The 18,603-nt window shown below is 40.7% G+C and overlaps 2 protein-coding genes across 2 annotated transcripts in view; one reads left to right on the forward strand and one right to left on the reverse strand.

Annotated features, from left to right (window-relative positions):
• On the forward strand, positions 1 to 3,898 carry LOC120737407. The gene is made up of 6 exons (XM_040038080.1): positions 1 to 96; positions 798 to 1,136; positions 1,828 to 1,908; positions 2,438 to 2,530; positions 2,620 to 2,675; positions 2,763 to 3,898. Exons 1-6 carry the CDS (start codon positions 51 to 53, stop codon positions 2,865 to 2,867), a joined length of 720 nt encoding a protein of 239 aa, XP_039894014.1. The 5' UTR covers positions 1 to 50; the 3' UTR covers positions 2,868 to 3,898.
• A 946-nt stretch (positions 3,899 to 4,844) lies between these two features.
• The window catches only part of LOC120737357 (torsin-1A-like), a 44,010-nt gene continuing 30,251 nt past the window's right edge, over positions 4,845 to 18,603 (reverse strand). Inside the window, exons 3-6 of the mRNA XM_040037999.1 lie at positions 7,553 to 7,818; positions 7,281 to 7,453; positions 5,285 to 5,412; positions 4,845 to 5,209 (exon numbers count right to left, since the gene is read on the reverse strand). Of these exons, the coding sequence (XP_039893933.1) occupies positions 4,965 to 5,209; positions 5,285 to 5,412; positions 7,281 to 7,453; positions 7,553 to 7,818 (812 nt within the window). The 3' untranslated portion in view covers positions 4,845 to 4,964. The remainder of the gene's footprint in view (positions 5,210 to 5,284; positions 5,413 to 7,280; positions 7,454 to 7,552; positions 7,819 to 18,603) is intronic.

The raw sequence follows: 18,603 nt of genomic DNA on the forward strand, positions 1-18,603 counted from the left end.
GCAGTGAAGTGATCTCCTGCAGTTTATTCTCCTACTGAATTAACTTCAGAATGAACATCCACTGTCTCCTCTTCTACTGGTCCTTCTTCTTCTCAGGTGAGAACTCATTGTCCTTCTCATCATATTGATTCAAGCGGTTTAAAGCAGCTATAGGTTCACTCAGGCGCTTTACTTTATTGTGCATTTCAGTGTTCCAGTATTAATCATATGCATCTGTTTCAATATATTTTTGTAAATCTAATTTAGTAAGAACTAAAAGGAGTGTAAAAAAAAAAAAAAACTATCTAAACCTAACTGGCCCAATGCTAAAAGAAAGGAAACCACGCAAATACTTAATAATAATTAATAATGATTAATACTTATTTCCTTTTATTTTCTGTCATAGTGCTATTTAATTTATGTTTTTATTTATAAACATTATTTTGACAATTTTCAGCCAAAAATTAAAATTTGACAAAGTAGTAAAACCTTGTGCAAAGAAAAAAGGGAAACATTTTTAATGAGCATGACATAAGCTTAAAAAGAAAAAAAGTTTTAAAATTTTAACTTAGCAGTTAACTGACTGGACCTTTTAACCCAGAGTAAAATTTCCACACTGTAAGATTTAACAAATATAGAGTTAATTATATGAAAGAGAGACAAATGCAGACGTAAATCTTGATTGTCGGTAATAAACTAGATGAATTAAACAGAATCAGAGATATGCTGAACGTTCTCAGCCTGATGCTGGATTCTGTTCAACAATTAACGTTTTAACAGAAAACAGTAATCACTATCATTATGTATGTTTTCCACAGCGCTGTGTAGCAGTGGGCTCATCAGTGCAAAAACAATCAACCACACAGAAGGAGGCAGTATCACAGTGGAGTGCTCCTTCTCCTTATCTGGAAGAAAAAAGTTTCTCTGTAAGGATAAATGCGAAGAAGGAGACGTTCTCATTGAAACTGAAGGCGACACAGCTCAAAGGGGCCGATATAGCATCCAGTATGAAGAGGGATCCTTTCCAGTATCGTCTACAGTTCTGTATGTGAGCTTCACAGAGCTCACAAAGTCCGACTCTGGACGATACTCGTGTGGTTTGGAACGGCCTCTCTTACCAGACTCATATCAGGAGTTTGAAGTCAGAGTTATAGAAGGTGAGTTTCTTCGTCATTTATAAATAAGGACAAATCAAAATCCTCAGTCATAATCCTCACAATGCATTGCATTTTTATGGATCAGCCATAAAGTTTTCACCATTTCGTTTCATCTGTTTTGTGTAATACAAGTGCCGCACCTGCAGATTTACCTGCAAGAACAGTCAAGACATGTTTTACTTTACAATCCGATATTGAGCCAGTATTGATAATATTAAAACTTTACAATTTTAACATGAGGTTAAAAAAAACTAAACAAAAAAAAAAAAACGTTTTACTGTTAAAGTCTGATGTGAGCCTTTGTTTCACACATGAAGGTCACAAATAAGAAAAATGACCTCACATGGACATTGAACAATCCCACTTAATTCTTAAGTCATGCCTTAAACCAAGTAATGGTTTAAGAAATCAATGGTTCTACGTTTTATTATCAAGATTTCTGCAAATGTTAGCTTATTGTGTTCCCGGGTAACATGTATAAAAAATACTCTGGTCTAAAAATACAGTAATTGGTGGCGACAGTCGATGTTGCCAAAACCCTCATTTCATTTTTTTTATAGATTACAGACAGCTGCTGATCTTTTAAATGTCATATTATTACATTTAAATCAATAAACTTAGTTGTTGGTCATAAAGTATTGCATGCATCATGCAGCTACATTAATTAACTGGTTTATTTTGTTATTCACAGCCTTGAAGACTTTCCCTGAGACACTGAGGCAGCTTGAACAGCAGCAGACTGACGAAACAGCTCAGGCTCTTAGTTTCAAAGGTACGAGTGTGCGCAGCTGCCTCTCTCATATCTACAGAATATTTTGTTATTTATAACAAAATGTAAAGACTACTTCAAGTTTTTAAAACCTTATTTTAGGAGTCAGTCAGAAAGCTTGACTTGTGACTCTCTGGAGTGTTTTTATTGTCTGGTCTGAGTGAAATAAAGTTGATGCCTTGGACTTGGGAGCTGAGAAAGCACAAATAAGCATGTTGAGAACAAACCACAAAAAGAACTCCCTGTATTTTCCTTGTCCTTGAAAATATTTGTCATCTGACTGCTCTTGTATATACAGATTCATGACTATATACACAAAATGCAAATTCTTCACTTTTAAGCTGTTAAAAGTACATTTTTGAAGGCAGACGTGGTTGGAAGTAGCATAAATAAACTTTATATACTGTCTATATATTCTACATCAAAAGGTATTTAAGTGGGTAAAGTATTCACTTAAATAATGATTTAATTATTAGTCATTTAATTTTTCTGATGTTTTCTTTTACTCCTCTGTCTCTTCTTACCTGCTCAGCTCATGTCCTGCCTCTGGTCACATGTGTCACTGTGCTGTTTGCTGCTGTTGTGTTGCTCTTCTACAAATGGATCAGAATAAGGGAGACTGACGGTGAGTGTCCCTCTAGCTCAATATTAATAATATTTTAACAAAACAGAAAAAGAAAAGAAACAAAAAGCTTTTGTATTTGTGCTCCACAGGTTTGACCACCAGGACGCAGTCAGACACAAAGAACAACACAAGCAGAAACCTGGAGGTGAATCATCTCTGTTTATGTCTAAATTCAGAGGCTGGATCACCGAGTATATGAATGTAGAACTAATACTTTACACTGTGTTGTCAGTTTTCCACATGCAGGAAGTGCTCTCCAGTCTCTAGATGTGCAGACTTCACCCCCCCAGTGGATGAAACCTGCAGCAGTCATAATAAAATCTACTGTAACCTCTGAACCTTTGTTTCACCTTCTCACCATCAGAACTAATGCAACTAAAACGATCTAATCACTCACCAAACAATTTATTAGGAACATCTTGCTTTTACCAGGTTGGGGCCACTTGTCCCATGCTGGAAGCACCTGCCGTGTGGTCATAAGGTGTTGTACATGTTTAGCAACAATACTCATGAAGGCTGTGGCACTTAAACAATGCACAGTTGGCACTAAAGCCCCTTTTCCATTAGTACCTATTCGACTCGCCACAACTCTACTTGTATGTGTGCGCTTGTCGTCAAACGCATCTCTTATGACTCGAGTGATGCTCTTAAAGGGAGCAGCTAAAAGAAAAAGAACATTAAGATCAGAAAAACATCTTGAATCCACAAAAGACTGTTTATATGTGATATAGTGTTTGTTCAGTTTGCTTATAAATGTTATAATTGTGCCAAAAAGGACCTCCCAAGGTGTATAACCTAATAAACAAACCAGTCTTTATTTAGGTGAAAAACTGAAGTCCATAAAAATCCACAAAGAAAACTCAGAAAAGACTCCAAAATCTTCCTGAGCTCCAGAAGCAAACATGAATAGGCAAAATATGCAAACTACAGAATAAGGAGAACAGTACACAGGGTTGAAATTCAGGCCAAAGACACAGATGATCTGACTAAGGAGAAAGGGGAGACAATTAATTTATATACACACAGGCAATAAGGAAAGACTGACAATAACTAAAGTGGCAGGCTGTGTGGCAGGCAGGACGAAGGAGCAGGACTCAAGACGGAGGATTAAAATCAAAACGACAGCTTTTATTGCTGGAAAAAACTAACATCAAATGCAAAACTAAACTAGAAACAGGAAACAGGAAACTTCAACAAGAAAACAAACCAGAATCTGTCAACTTGGCATAATGAGGGTACAACACAACAAAGAATAAGGGAAAACCCAGGGCTTATATAAACAGTGGGATAACAAGGGAATGAGACACAGGAGGAGAAAACAGCTGGGAGTAATCAGACTTAATAAGACAAAAAAAAAGCAACGCAGAATCCAATGACTAAAAACAGACTGTCAAAATAAAAGAGGAAGTATAAAACAGAGAAGCGGACTCTACACTGAGGCAGAGGATTGAACCGTGGGGCGGGAAAAAAGCACAGAGTAGATATAACATGTTCACAGGGAAGGCACACTGACTGAAACTATAAGCTAGAGCAACACAATATAACCTCAAAACAACTAAAACCATGAATAACAAATAATGAAGAAATAATAATTAAACACAAAACACTGGGTCACACCCAGGACCATGACATTGAGAATTACACACAGCTGAACAAGATCAGATAATGAGATTTGAGAAAGTAAAATAAAAACAAGGCACAAAAGACAAAGACTGTCAACTTAAAACAGAAAGTAAACATGGCAGAGAAACAAGAAACAAAGTATACAAGGGAAGCTTAAGTAAACTTAAAGACAAATCATTACAACAACATGATGTCACAGCCCTGGGCCTCGGAGGGAGTGAGACCCCCCTTTTGCTTCAAGCAAATCCAAGAGTGCAAGGACTCGTTGACAATTGGTTAATTGGAGTCCTGTGCCTCCCTCTCCTGTGCAGATTGAAGTGTGACAGCCCACGCAGATGATTGGCTGCCTGGGGATCCCATGGTAATCCAAGAGGCAACGAGTGGCTGATTGTGTGCACCTGCGGTTATAAAAGGCTGAAGCGCCTTCACTCTGTTCACTTCTTTCTAATCAATGATTTTAGATGTTATTTTTTTCTCTTTTTATATAAGCAAATATGTGTTTTTGTGCTTGAGTAAATTAAAGCCCAATTTAAAAAAATATAAGATATACTATGTTTCTTATAATCATGATGATTTTCTTTTGCGTGTACGCCAAAAATCCTGTCAAGTGGAATCAAAACATTCTTGTATGCATAAAAAATTCCTGCAACACATTTTGGAAAACTTTATATATGTAATATGAGACAGAAAATGGCATCATATTTTTATTTGAAAATCTTGTTTTCTGTAACATGCTTTGCTGACTTTTGAGTTGTCTAGTTTAGAGTTAATAAAATCGTACATACAGTAGAAATCAGAGTAGAATCAGTCTTCATCTGTATAAGTGCACCCTATTTACTACTGTCTTGCAGCCACTCACGGCAAATACTTGCTCCAGTTTGGGGTGATAGACTAAATTTCTGGCCACCTGGTCTGCCACATTCTCATCTGGCCGAAGACCTTTGTCTCTCATCGCAGCCATCGCACACTGTACAACATGTTTGTACTCCAGAGGCAGGAATGGGATGAAAACATCAAGCAGACAACTGTCAATCAAAGTTGACTTTGAAAAACCGCCTACAAAGAGAGATTTTCAGTAAGAAAGATGATCATCGTAAGTGGTGAATGATAAAGACATAAGGATACACTCACTTTGATCACTGTTGAAAACTATAGGAGAAATGGAACTTTCAAAATCTTTGAGCATCATCTCTTCTCGATCTTTTCCATTTTTCCAGAAATCTACAGCTGTTTTTGTAATTTGATCTGCTCCTGTATTGCTGTGAGAAAGAAAAAAGAAATAGTAAAAACATAAGAAGTGTCATAATGTGAATGAGCAACTGGTCCGTTTTCAAATATATTGTATTTTATAATAGGTGCTAACAAATATAACTATATATAACTATAATATATTTTATAGATAGTAGATGCTAAGATAGCATCTTAGTTAGTTTGTTAGTTATCACTTTTTCGGTGCCATGTCCTCCAGTTAAACCTCTTTTACCTGCGCATGAATTCTGCATCATAACTCCTGCTACTGCTGGACATTTCTCGGCTGTTTATCAGAATATTGGTGTCCCTTCCTTGGACAATTGTTCCCTTAAACCGCATGCTGATCATTTGCTCACTTTGTTCAATACCACTTGTTCAAATGTTCTTGATATTGTTGCTCCTTTTAAATAAAACAAGTTTAATAGGTCTAAAATGATCCTTGGTTAAACTATGTCACTCGGGCTGTCAGAAGGACGTGCAGAAAAGCGGAAAGAAAATGGAAAAAGATAAACTCCAGATTTCCTTTGATTTGTTAAGGGAAGCCCTATTTCTTTATCAGGATGCTATTCGAAAAGTATTTATCAGATATAATCTCTAACCACAGCTACAGGCCCCGTGTCTTATTCAACACCATTAATTCTGTTATCAACCCTCAACCCACCTCACATCTACCAGGGTCTCCAGCCACCTGTGAAAACATTTTTATGTTTTTCTGTCGATAAGGTTGATACTATCAGGTCTCATATCTCTCCTCCAGGTTATGATCCCTTTGTTCCCCTGATTTCCTCAGTTGTGTTTGATCACTTTGAGCCTTTTTCAGTGAGCACTCTGCCCGAAATAGTCTCCCATCTTAAACCCTCTATGTGTCACTTTGACTTTTTTGTTTTTTCTTTCTCACCAAATGGACCATCCCAGCCTTGCCGTATTGGTCTATTTGATTCACCTTTGATTTAATTGATTATATTATTTTATTTTCACTTGCTGAACACAGGACAGACTTGACTGGGGAAAAGAAAAGGGAAAGAAAGAGGGAAAGAAAAATAGCGGGGAAGAGGAACGGTGATAAAGGGCAAAAAACAAAAACCAACAAAACAAACTGACAAAAAATACATAAATCAATCACCTGTTGAGAAAGAAAAAAGAGAAAACAAGCAAAAAAAGAGCAATATAATAAACAACAAATTTGTGTGTGTGAGCACCCGTGTGTACACCTGTGAGCATGAGCGCGCTTGTATTTAAAAGGTTCCTTCATGTAATGATCTGGTAGAGGGTGTGGGGGGGGGGGGCATAGCCCCATCCTCCTGGGCATGAAGCTGGTATGGGGGAGATCCAGGCTCCAGACATCCAGAGGCCCTCAGAGCACAAGAGACCAAGGAAGACCAATGGAGGGGCAGCCGCCACTATCCCAGAAAGAGCTGAGGAGAGCCCCAGATGAGGGGTCACTCAGCAGCCGTGGAGCAGAAGCCAGAGGGGGTTGCAGTGACGCGCCCGTGAGCTCCGCCGGCAGCCAGCTGTGCCAGAGTGACCGAGCCCCAGGCCGAGAGGCCGAGGGCACCCCACCCCCGAAGTGGCCCGAGCGAGCCCCAGGCTCCAGGCCCCGACAAGCAGCCACCAGGAGTGAGCCGGTGCATACCTGGACGCCCATCCCCGAACACAAAGAACCACCAACACACCGATGTCTGAGAGCGTCTGCCACTGGCAGGGGGAGTGGTGGGGGGAGATAGGCCTCCATACCTTGGATGGCCTGAGATGTCCCTAGAGAGGTGGCATCTGATACCCGACCTGACATATATTGTAACAAATTAAGTTATTTTACCAGTCCCTAACAAAGTGGAAGCATTAAACTTACCCTCTGGAAAGGCTTCCAGATTTTTACCTGAGAAAGATGATGATCGATCTTTGAAAAAAAACTCCTCCCACTTTTCCATAGTCCAGATATGGCTTTATGCTGTCAATCACACCAGGAGGAATTTTGTCCATCTCATCAAATATGAACATTGAGCGTTCACAGTTTGTAACGTTGTTTTTGATCCACTCCTGTAACTGAGACTGAGGAGAGAGCAGCAAATAGAATTAATACAAGCAGAACAGACAAACCAATTAGAACAAATAAACTGAGTTTCACTTGAAACACATGATACTCCGTACTTTATAGGTAACAATTTCACTTCGATGGGGGAAGTGATGTGTAGCTGAGAGCACGTGAACAAACTTGCTGTGATATCCCTTCTTGTAAACATTGTCTGCAATCAGCTGGCTAACAAAGTTCTTCCCTGTGCCAGTTGGTCCGTGCAGAGAGAGCACCAGAGGCTTCTTCGGGTTATCATCTTTCATAAATCCCGTCACAGATTTAAAAATGATATTTGAAGCAATGTGTTGTCCAAAGAGTTTGTTTCTCAGGTCAGCCTTCAGACCTATAGAGTGGAAGAGTACAGAAAGTCACAAAGATCAGTTGCTAAAAAGTGACTGAAATTACACTAATCCAGTAAAATTCTACTTCCTGTGGTAACCTGACATGTCAAGTCAGCCTTCAGACCTTGAGAATACATAGCAGAAAGTCAGCAGGATTAGTGACTGAAAATGTGACTGACGTGAGAGGAGGTTTAAAAGAAAAGCTATTTGAGCAAGGGTGGACTTAGCAGATCTCCCCACGCAAAAATTGAGACAAAATAAATTTTTTGTTCAGCGAATGGAGAAATTGCATAGACTGCACAAGAGCCCTGTCTACTTTCCAAAGGGGTGGGCAGGCTGCAGGCCGACAAAAATGTGTAGATCTTCACTCCTACAGCAATGACTGTTGCTATGAGAAACCATCATAAAACTTGTGTACATGTGTAGTTTAGTGGAGTTGTCTACAGTGCTAACTTTTATTAAGTATCATATACAAAACTGCCATCTCAAAAATGCCAGGATCTCAATATGGACTCAAAACAGAAGCCTGCTACTAATAAAGCGAGCCGGCGTCAGGAACAAGCTGAGAGCTCGTGCACACCGCACACCTCTGCCTAGCATCCTGCTCGCCAACGTCCAGTCACTGGAGAACAAGCTTGACGACCTCAGGGCCAGGGTAAAGTTCCAGAGAGACATTCGGGACTGCAATCTCCTCTGCTTCATCGAGACATGGCTGAACCCAGCGGTGCCGGACCACGCCATCCAGCCGGCCGAGTTCTTCTCGGTTCACCGCATGGACAGGACACGGGACTCGGGGAAGTCAAGGGGAGGCGGCGTGTGTTTAATGGTGAACAACAACTGGTGCAACAGTGCGAACGTTGTTCCTCTCACACGCTCCTGCACACCAAATCTGGAACTACTGTCCATCATGTGTCGTCCTTTTTATCTACCTCGGGAATTTACATCGGTCATTATAAGTGCCGTTTATATATGGGCTCAAAATGTGGTCATAAATATTTTGTACTTGTAAAAAAGATTTGTATGTGTAAAAAAGATTTGTGTGTGCGTAAAAAAGATTTGTGTGTGCGTAAAAAAGATTTGTATGTGTAAAAAAGATTTGTGTGTGCGTAAAAAAGATTTGTGTGTGGACTTAGAAAAAAAACCCCTGCAAGTTACAAGTACGGATTTTTGACCCTATTTTTCTTCCCTTCATCTGATTGGTCAATGTCATGTCAATCACAAATGTAACAATCCAATCAGAGAACAGATGGGTTTGGCTGTCGGAGGGGCGCTTTTTTGAACTGCAGGTCCTTGAAGGGTGATACCGTTTGAAGCTGGAGGATCACTATATAAATATCCGATAGCAGCTAGGTCCCCTAACTTTCAGTAGCTGTTGAAAGGAAAAAGTTGTGGTATATCAGTGGTTAGAAATAACATTATTACTTTAGGATTAGTTTAACACAAAGTCAGGGCTGACCCAGGACCATTGCTGTGAGTCACAGTGCGCAGCATAAAAGTTCTTTCACATCGGATGCAGGATACGCTGCTAATGCTAACTGCTAACTAAAAGCAAAGGATCCAGAATTTGTTACGCTGGCTGCTGGGCTCTGTGGGTTTTTGCAGCAGCTCTACCTGTACTAGATGCACCTGCTCCTTGTCTTTTCTATCTCTGACTTTATGTCCTCTACAAGAGTTTGGTTTTTTTTGCTAGTTCTTCAAATGTTCAATAAAAACATGTATGCTAATTCATAACGAAGAAAGCTTTGTAATGAAGACTGTCATTTCCAAAACACTGCCCGCCCCCACCCCGCGGTCCGCAGCGCTGTTGAAAATGCTGTGGAAGTCCCTGTATTAAACACGTAGACCTGTGACATAAAAATCACCAAACTCGGACGACCACAGACTGTTTTCCTTCGTGGTGATGAAGGAAAACGCTAGGTTGGCATGTAAAAGGGCATTTATTCCCTTCAAAGACCTGCAGTTCAAAAAAAGCGCCCCTCGACAGCCAAACCCATCTGTTCTCTGATTGGATTGTTACATTTGTGATTGACATGACATTGACCAATCAGATGAAGGGAAGAAAAATAGGGTCAAAAATCCGTACTTGTAACTTGCAGGGGTTTTTTTCTAAGTCCACACACAAATCTTTTTTACACATACAAATCTTTTTTACGCACGCACAAATCTTTTTTACACATACAAATCTTTTTTACACATACAAATCTTTTTTACGCACGCACAAATCTTTTTTACACATACAAATCTTTTTTACAAGTACAAAATATTTATGACCACATTTTGAGCCCATATTTATATTCCACCACAAGCGGACACGGTCACCGCCTTATGCGAGCTGCATGAGGCACTCACACAGCACCAGACACAACACCGGGACGCTGCGCTTATTGTGACGGGGGACTTTAATAGCGCCAACCTCAAACGCGCAGCGCCGAACTTTTATCAACACATCACCTGCCCCACCAGAGGTGAAAGGACACTGGACCACTGCTACACTACGGTCAAGGACGGCTACAAGGCACAACCCCGCCCCCCATTTGGCAAATCTGATCACGCCGCCATCTTCCTCATGCCAAAATACAAACAAAGGCTGAAACAGGAAGTTCCGGTTCAGAGGAAGGTCGCGCGCTGGACTGATCAATCGGTGGCCAGGTTACAGGACGCACTCGATGACGCAGACTGGGGCATGTTCAGAAACAGCTCCGATGATGATGTCAACGTGTTTACGGAAGCGGTTGTGGGATTCATCGGGAAACTAGCGGATGATACCGTGGAGACAAAGACTATCACAACGTTTCCCAACCAGAAGCCGTGGGTGGATAAAACCATCCGCGACGCTCTGAGATCCCGCACCGCTGCCTACAACACGGGACTCACGACGGGGGACATGGATCCGTACAAAGCCGCGTCATATGACGTGCGGAGGGCGGTGAAAGAGGCGAAGCAGCGCTACGGGAGGAAACTAGAGTCACAACTCCAACAGAGTGACTCTAGGAGCCTGTGGCGGGGACTAAGGACAATAACGGACTATAAAGCACCAACAACCGGTATGACGAACGCGGCCGTGACTCTGGCAGACGAGCTGAACACTTTCTATGCTCGCTTCGAGGCTGCAGCTAAGGACTCCAACAATGCTAGTGTTAGCGGCGCTAACGGCTGCAGACAGGAAGATACTGCCAGCACCGGAAACGTGCTCGTCATCTCCGAGCATGAAGTAAGGAGAGCCTTCAAGAGAGTGAACACCAGGAAAGCAGCAGGACCAGACGGCATCCCAGGTCGTATCCTCAGAGACTGCGCATACCAGTTAGCTCCTGTGTTCACTGAGATATTCAACATCTCTTTATCTCAGTCGGTGATCCCCACATGCTTCAAAGAGTCCATCATTGTTCCTGTCCCGAAGAAACCCCACCCTGCTTCTCTCAATGACTATCGCCCTGTAGCCCTCACCTCAGTAGTGATGAAGTGCTTTGAACGCCTGGTCAGAGACTTCATCATTTCTTCACTACCAGACACACTGGACCCACTACAGTTCGCTTACCGTCCAAATCGTTCCACAGACGATGTCATCTCTCATCTCCTCCACACATCACTCACTCACTTGGACACTAGAAGGGGGAATTATGTTAAAATGCTCTTCATAGACTACAGCTCTGCATTTAACACCATAATTCCCTCCACACTCACCACCAAGCTGGAGCATCTGGGACTCAGCTCATCTATGTGTCAGTGGATCTCCAACTTCCTAACTGGCAGACCACAGGCAGTAAGGATGGGCGGACATGTCTCAGCCTCCACCACTCTCAGCACTGGAGCCCCCCAGGGGTGCGTTCTGAGCCCCCTGCTGTACTCTTTGTACACATATGACTGTGTGGCCACTACCAGCTCCACCACCATCATCAAGTTTGCTGACGACACCGTCGTGGTGGGCCTGATCTCTGATAACAACGAGACACTCTACCTGAAGGAGATTAGGAATCTGGAGAACTGGTGCCAGAGGAACAACCTCCTTCTAAACGTCAGTAAGACAAAGGAGCTGATAGTGGACTTCAGCACTAAGCAGGAGAGGAACTACCAGACCCCCGTCATCAACGAGTGCCCAGTGGAGAGAGTGGACAGCTTCAAATACCTCGGAGTTCACATCACGCAGGACCTGTCATGGTCCTGTCACATCAACACCGTGGTGAAAAAGGCCCGTCAGCGTCTCTACCACCTCAGACGCTTGAGAGACTTCCAACTGCCCTCCAAGGTGCTCAGGAACTTTTACTCCTGCACCATAGAGAGCATCCTGACGGGAAACATCTTAACCTGGTTCGGGAACAGCACCATGCAGGACAGACGAGCTCTACAGAGGGTTGTGCGATCAGCTGAGCGCACCATCCGCTCCGAGCTCCCTGACCTGCACTCAATCTACAGCAGGCGGTGCTGGACCAAGGCCAGGAAGATCGTGAGGGACCTCAGCCATCCCAACAATGGACTGTTCTCTCTGTTGAGGTCAGGAAAGCGATTCCGCTCCCTGAAGACCAACACAGAGAGACTGAGGAGGAGCTTCTTCCCGCAGGCGATACGGTCTCTCAATCACACCACCACACAGTACTGACCCACACATACAGTTCTTACACACACACTGGACATTCTGGACATTGTTTTCACTTCATCACTTAAATCACTTTAAGCATATTTGCACTGCAGAAGACATAATGTGGATTGCACAACACTGGACACTATATTCTTCATTTCCAGTTAATATTTGTACAGCTGCTGTTATTGTGTATATATTTATTTATATTTCTTCATACATTCTTATATAGTTCTATATTGTGTATTGTGTATTTTGTTGTACAGTTATGTTATTTTATTTTCAACTTTAATTTATATATTTTATCTTATTCTTTCTCAGTTAAATTTACCCTTCATTCTAATTTGTGTTATACAGTTATTTCCTTTTTAACCTTAATTTATATTTTATTCCTTCCTAGTAAAATTTACCCTTTTTAAATTTTCATATTTATTTCCCTTTTTAATTTTTCATATTTATTTCCTATCTTATTCATAGCCTTTTCCTTTTTTGTTTTCTTTAGGTCACGAGCAGTTGTCCAAGCATTTCACTGCATATCGTACTGTGTATGACTGTGTACGTGACAAATAAAAATTTGAATTTGAATTTGAAAATACTGCTTTTTAGTGCCTAGCCTGATCAAGTATCTCCATAAAATTTTTCAACGCTCAACAACTGCTGTCTTTTCAGCCAGTCGTGGTTCATGTCATGAAGTCATTACAGTTAAAGTTAAAGAAACAGAGCAACAGAACTCTGTCTTTTTGTCAGCCTGACTACAGTGCTGAAGAGAAATGTAGGGTTGTTCTTATTTTCTTCAATCAGTGATGAATAGTAAAATGATCTAGCTTTATAGAGGGCTTTTTTATAAAGCAGTAAACTACTTTTCCAGACTAAAAGATGATCTTCTAAATTAGTGCACGCCATTCCTTCTCAGGCTTTAACCTCCTAGGACCTGGCGTCCACATATGTGGACATCACATTTTGGGTTATTTAAACCAAAATACTCAATTTTGCTCTGCAAGGGCCTGATATCCACTGACGAGGACATTATAATGCTACTGTTCAATTGAAATTTTAAACGAATATCCTCATATGTGGCTCTCATTTTCTTAGAAACAAAAATTAGGTTAAAAATAATCTGGTAATTCTTTGTTTTTACATTCATCGGGTCCCAATCAGTCCAAATATCAAAGAGAAATTAAAAATGCATGCTGTGGAAGAGTTCGGGACTTAGGAGGTTAAGGTGAGTTTTTGAGAGTTATACCAGGAAATCAAATACTTCTGATTTAAGGCTCTCTGTTTCTGAGAAGCTACAGTATCCAGTCATCCACAGTGAAGATGTAAAATCATTAACAGTATAATCGACCTCTGTTGGATTTGCGTTCAGGTAGCTGCTCTCCACTGTGTTGGTACAGGGCATTGAAGATGATAACAGTGGGTGAATTATATTTTTAAACTTAGTTACAGTGTTTTCAGAAAGATATCTACTGTAATGAAATCTACTACCCAGTGCTGTGTAACCAAAATGTAAATGTTTTTAGGAAATGATCAGAAAAAAGAGGTATTTCAGGAAATAATGTTAAATGTTACGTTTCTATGCCATATGTCAGAACAAGATCTAGAGTGTGATTAAAGTGCTGGGGGGCTCTTTTACATTTAGAATAAATTTAATTTAGTCTAATAACAGATTAAATGCTATGCTGAGGCTGTCATTGTTAGCATCTAAACATATATTAAAGTCTGACCACTAAATCAGATTAAATAAAAGCCCTGAGAAATCAGACAAAAACTTTGTGTAAGGCCCAGGTGGACGATAGATAATAACAAATAAAACAGGTTTTTGAGTTTTCCAGTTAGAGTGGACAAGGCTAAGCATCAGACTTCAAATGAATCAAAACTCTGTCTGGGTCTTTGGTTAATTGAGAGTGGAAGACTGCTGCCACACACCCTCCTCAGCCTGCGCTTCAAGGATTCTGATAGTATGACTCGGGGGTGTTGATTTATTTAAACTAACATAGAAACATCAAGGATGATCCAGAAGCAATCTTATCTGGGGCAAAGCTAATTTAAAATAAACTGAAGCAAAGTGCAAAACTGTTCTGTGGTCAGATTTGATCAAATCTGTTGGGGTTTTTTTGTTTTTTTGTTTTTTGGGGTTGTTTTTACCAGCACTCAGTTCAAAGCCTGCATTTGCTGATAGGATGTTCGTGCATTAGTACCTATGGAACTGGCAGCTTGAACAGCTGGAACGATTTTTAGAGTAACATATGCTATCATTTCTTTTTCTGCAGGGAAAGCTTTGCATACTTCAGGAAGACTGTGTTAAATCACACACTACATCTATTGGAGATTATGTATCTGAATTTCAGATGTTTGGGACCACGCCTCCAAACACGCTCCTTCCGGTTGCCATCTATATAGGTTCCCCCCAGTTCCACAAACTGTTCATTCTCGTTTACGTGCCCCACCCTCCCTCCTTGTTCTCAGTTCTTTAACTTCTTCACTTCTATTTAATACATGGGGATCTGCCAGGCCCGGGAGCCGTCGCCAGTCCCCTTCGAGGCCTTCCCCACACCGCAGCTCAATTCATGTCCAAGCATTCACCTTTACCTACTAAAACGCTGTAAATCCTAAAATGAAGACGTGGGCCCAGCTAGTGAATTACAACAGCATGACTTTGTAGAAGACTCTGGATGCTTTACATTGAGCTCTTTGCCCAGTAGATTTATATTTAAAAAACATAACATAATAATTCTCAATTGAAATAATATCAATATCTGTACTGTATATCTATGGAGCTATTTTTTTAATCATACTAGAATACTAGTTCTAGTAAAGCAGAGATCACAAGCATTTCAGAAGCAGTCAAGCAAGCTAGGATTTTTGCGCCCCACCCTAATAAAGCAGGTTAAACCAGCACGGCAGCTTCTTGGGTTTTGTTTGAAGAGACAAAAGACACTTTGATATCTAGACTGTGTAGAATCACAAAGACTCGAGGTTACACAGTTCTCCCTTTTCTACATGGCAAATGTATGAATAATAATAATGATAATAATACAGCGGTAGCGAATGGATGGATGGATGGATAATAATACACAGTGGATCACCCAAACTGTGTGACCACGTTTGCTTCTGTATTAATCTTTTATATTGTTTTGTATTTTTTTCATGTAGATTATTTAATATACAGTAGTTTTCAGTAACTACAAGGACTTATAATTTGGAAATACAATAAATATTTGTGTTGTATTATTTTGTTATATGGACTTTTGTTTTCAAGGCAGATGCACCCCAGTTGATTTAGGGGGTGGACTTCAGCCCACTACCAAGATCCAACCTGTAAAGGTGCTGTATCTGTGTCATTTATAAACTATATTCTTGTCATCAGTCTTTTTTTTAAACTCAATTTAAATCATGAAAATTGGTTACCTTCCCAAGTAAAGTTAAAAATTAATAATTAGACCTTTACTGTTTAGATTTCACAAGCTGTTTGCTGGGTATGTTACCTGTCTGGTTGAAGGAAATCCAGTATGAATCACAGCTCTCGCCCCAAAAAGAATTCCATGTCTCTTTGAAATTAGGGAATTTGAAACTGCTGAAGGGCTCAGTTTCCTTGATCACGTTGGAGGAAAGTAGAATCCACAGCAGCAGGACATGTTGCTTCCTTGGTTTCATTTTGCAAGTATTGCACCTTAAACTAGCCCAAAGAACAAACTGACCAAGAGTTAACATCATGTAACTTCAGGGCGTTTCATCGTGAAATCTAAAAATAGACATCAGTTCAAACATACAAAAGGAAAGCAGTCTGTCCTCTCAAACAGTGTTGTGTCACTTATAGTATCGAATAGTCCCTGTTTTCATTAACCCTGTAATGTAGCGCCATCTTGTGGCCATAGTTGGCCATTGTCTTTGTAACATGTGTGAACACTCATTCATCATTTTATACTTTACACTTTATTCTACACTTTTCTAAGTACACAGTTAAACTGCTTATTATTGCAAATATCTAATCAGCCAATCACATGAAAGCAGTGTTAAAATGTACCTTGAAAGACCTTGAAGGTTGATAATTAGTATGACCACCTTTATTCTTCAACACAGCCTGAACTTACTCATCGACTCTTAAAGTACCAATTAAAACTGAAAGCAGAACAATTTTTTGGTAGAAATTTAAATTTTCAAACACCGAAATACCATTAGCTCACCATTTTTTTGTTTGTAACAGCGTAGCAATGAACATTTAGATGTCCACTGCTGTTCTAGCAGAAGGGTATCATTTGCAATGGTAACTGATTTAGTTTTACACACTTGAGTTTCATAATAAGACTGCCAGCCAGTTTCCTCTGTACCCGAATAATTTCCTGAATGTTACTCTAGCAAACTCTTAAAAATAACATTTATTGGTTTACAGTTTTAAAAACATTACACACCGATAAATGATCAACCATTTGTTGTCCTGTAATAAGTCATAGTGATGTAAAAATATTAATATTAATGTCCTTTTTTACTGAAAGAAGGTCGGGAGACAATCTAGTGGTTCACACTATTTTATTATCAAACAATTCGAGATGCACAGCTGTGCACACAAAGTACAATTTGTAACTTAAAGGGCATATTAAAGACAGACAATACATGTGATTGGCCATTGATGGAGAGAGTCTGTGGTTTAAACTTGATTCTGATTTGTCCTCCTTGTGATCCTTCCGCATGCCAATTGTTGGTGTTGGTGTCAGCTTTAACCCGACACCTTAAAGTTTCTGTGCCTTGCTCCACCATCACCAGTGCAGGAACACCATTCTATCATAACCCCCCACTCATTTCTAAGGCAGCTCTCGCTGATAGTGATCTGTATTGGTGTCAGTGTGAGCCAGTCTACCAGCCTGCTTTGGGGGATGGAGAAACATAAGAACATTAAAACGGTATGTTTAAACAGAAGAACACCAAAGTCACAAATGAAACAATGAAGGAAAAGATAAGAAAAAAAAAGAGGGCAACTGATATCGAGTCTCTTACATTATAACACTACCCACCTGCTGCATTGAAGCCCATCCCTTCATTATCATGCCGAGTGCGGTGCTCTGTTTTTGGAATGAAATACTTGAACAATACCCCTACCCCAGTCCCAAGTAAGACACTGAGAGGCTCTATTGCTTGGTTCGAGCCCGAGCAGAGTAGTATCCCCAGCAGCAGGATGTGTTGCTTCCTTGTGTTCATTTCGCACGTCTTCAACAAACTGAAAGACAAACTGCAAAAGTAGACTTAGTCAACATCATGGGTGTTCCCTGAGGGCATGCAGAAGTGCTGAGTGAAGTCCATTAAAGTACAGGGTGGGCCATTTATATGCATACACCGTAATAAAATGGGAATGGTTGGTGATATTAAAGTCCTGTTTGTGGCACATTAGTACATGTGAGGGGGCAAACTCCTCAAGATGGGTAGTAACCATGGTGGCCATTTAGAAGTCAGCCATCTTGGATACAACTGTTGTTTTTTCAATAGGAAGAGGGCCATGTGACACATCAAACTTATTGGTAATGTCACAAGAAAAGCAATGGTGTGCTTGGTTTCAACGTAACTTTATTCTTTCATGAGTTATTTAAAAGTTTCTCTTTGTTCACAGCCACTGACATGTCGAAGAGGTTAACACGTGAGGAGCGGATTGAAATCGTGTTGATATCTGGTGAACGCAGTAACCGGGTCATTGCAGCGGATTTCAATGCAAGACACCCTACGAGACCACCCATCTCCCATGCTACAGTTAGCAAACTGCTTGCTAAGTTTCGTGAAACTGGTTCAGTGTTGCCAAAATGTGGACACAAGAAAACTGTCATTAATGAAGAAACATCAGTGGCTGTCCTAGCTTCATTCAGCAAGAGCCCACAGTGTAGCACTCGCCGCATGTCACTGGAGAGTGGCATTAGTCGAACATCCCTTCGGCGGACGCAGAAGATTTTGTTCAGTGATGAGGCAAACTTTTATGTGAATGGTGAAGTTAACAAACAAAAGTGATGGTTTGGTGTGGTATATGGGGTACAACGATAGTGGGTCCATTCTTCATCAATGGAAACCTCAAGGCCACTGGATATTTGAAATTGCTACATGATGATGTTTCCCTCTTTATGCACTGAAGCTGGCACGTTCCCTGAGTTTTTCCAGCAAGATGGTGCACCACCACATTATGGGTGCCAGGTCCAAGCATTCCTAGATGAACAGTTTCCTGGAAAGTGGATTGGTT

The sequence above is a fragment of the Simochromis diagramma genome, unplaced genomic scaffold (genome assembly GCF_900408965.1).
Source record: "Simochromis diagramma unplaced genomic scaffold, fSimDia1.1 OVJJ01000061.1, whole genome shotgun sequence".
NCBI lineage: Eukaryota > Metazoa > Chordata > Actinopteri > Cichliformes > Cichlidae > Simochromis > Simochromis diagramma.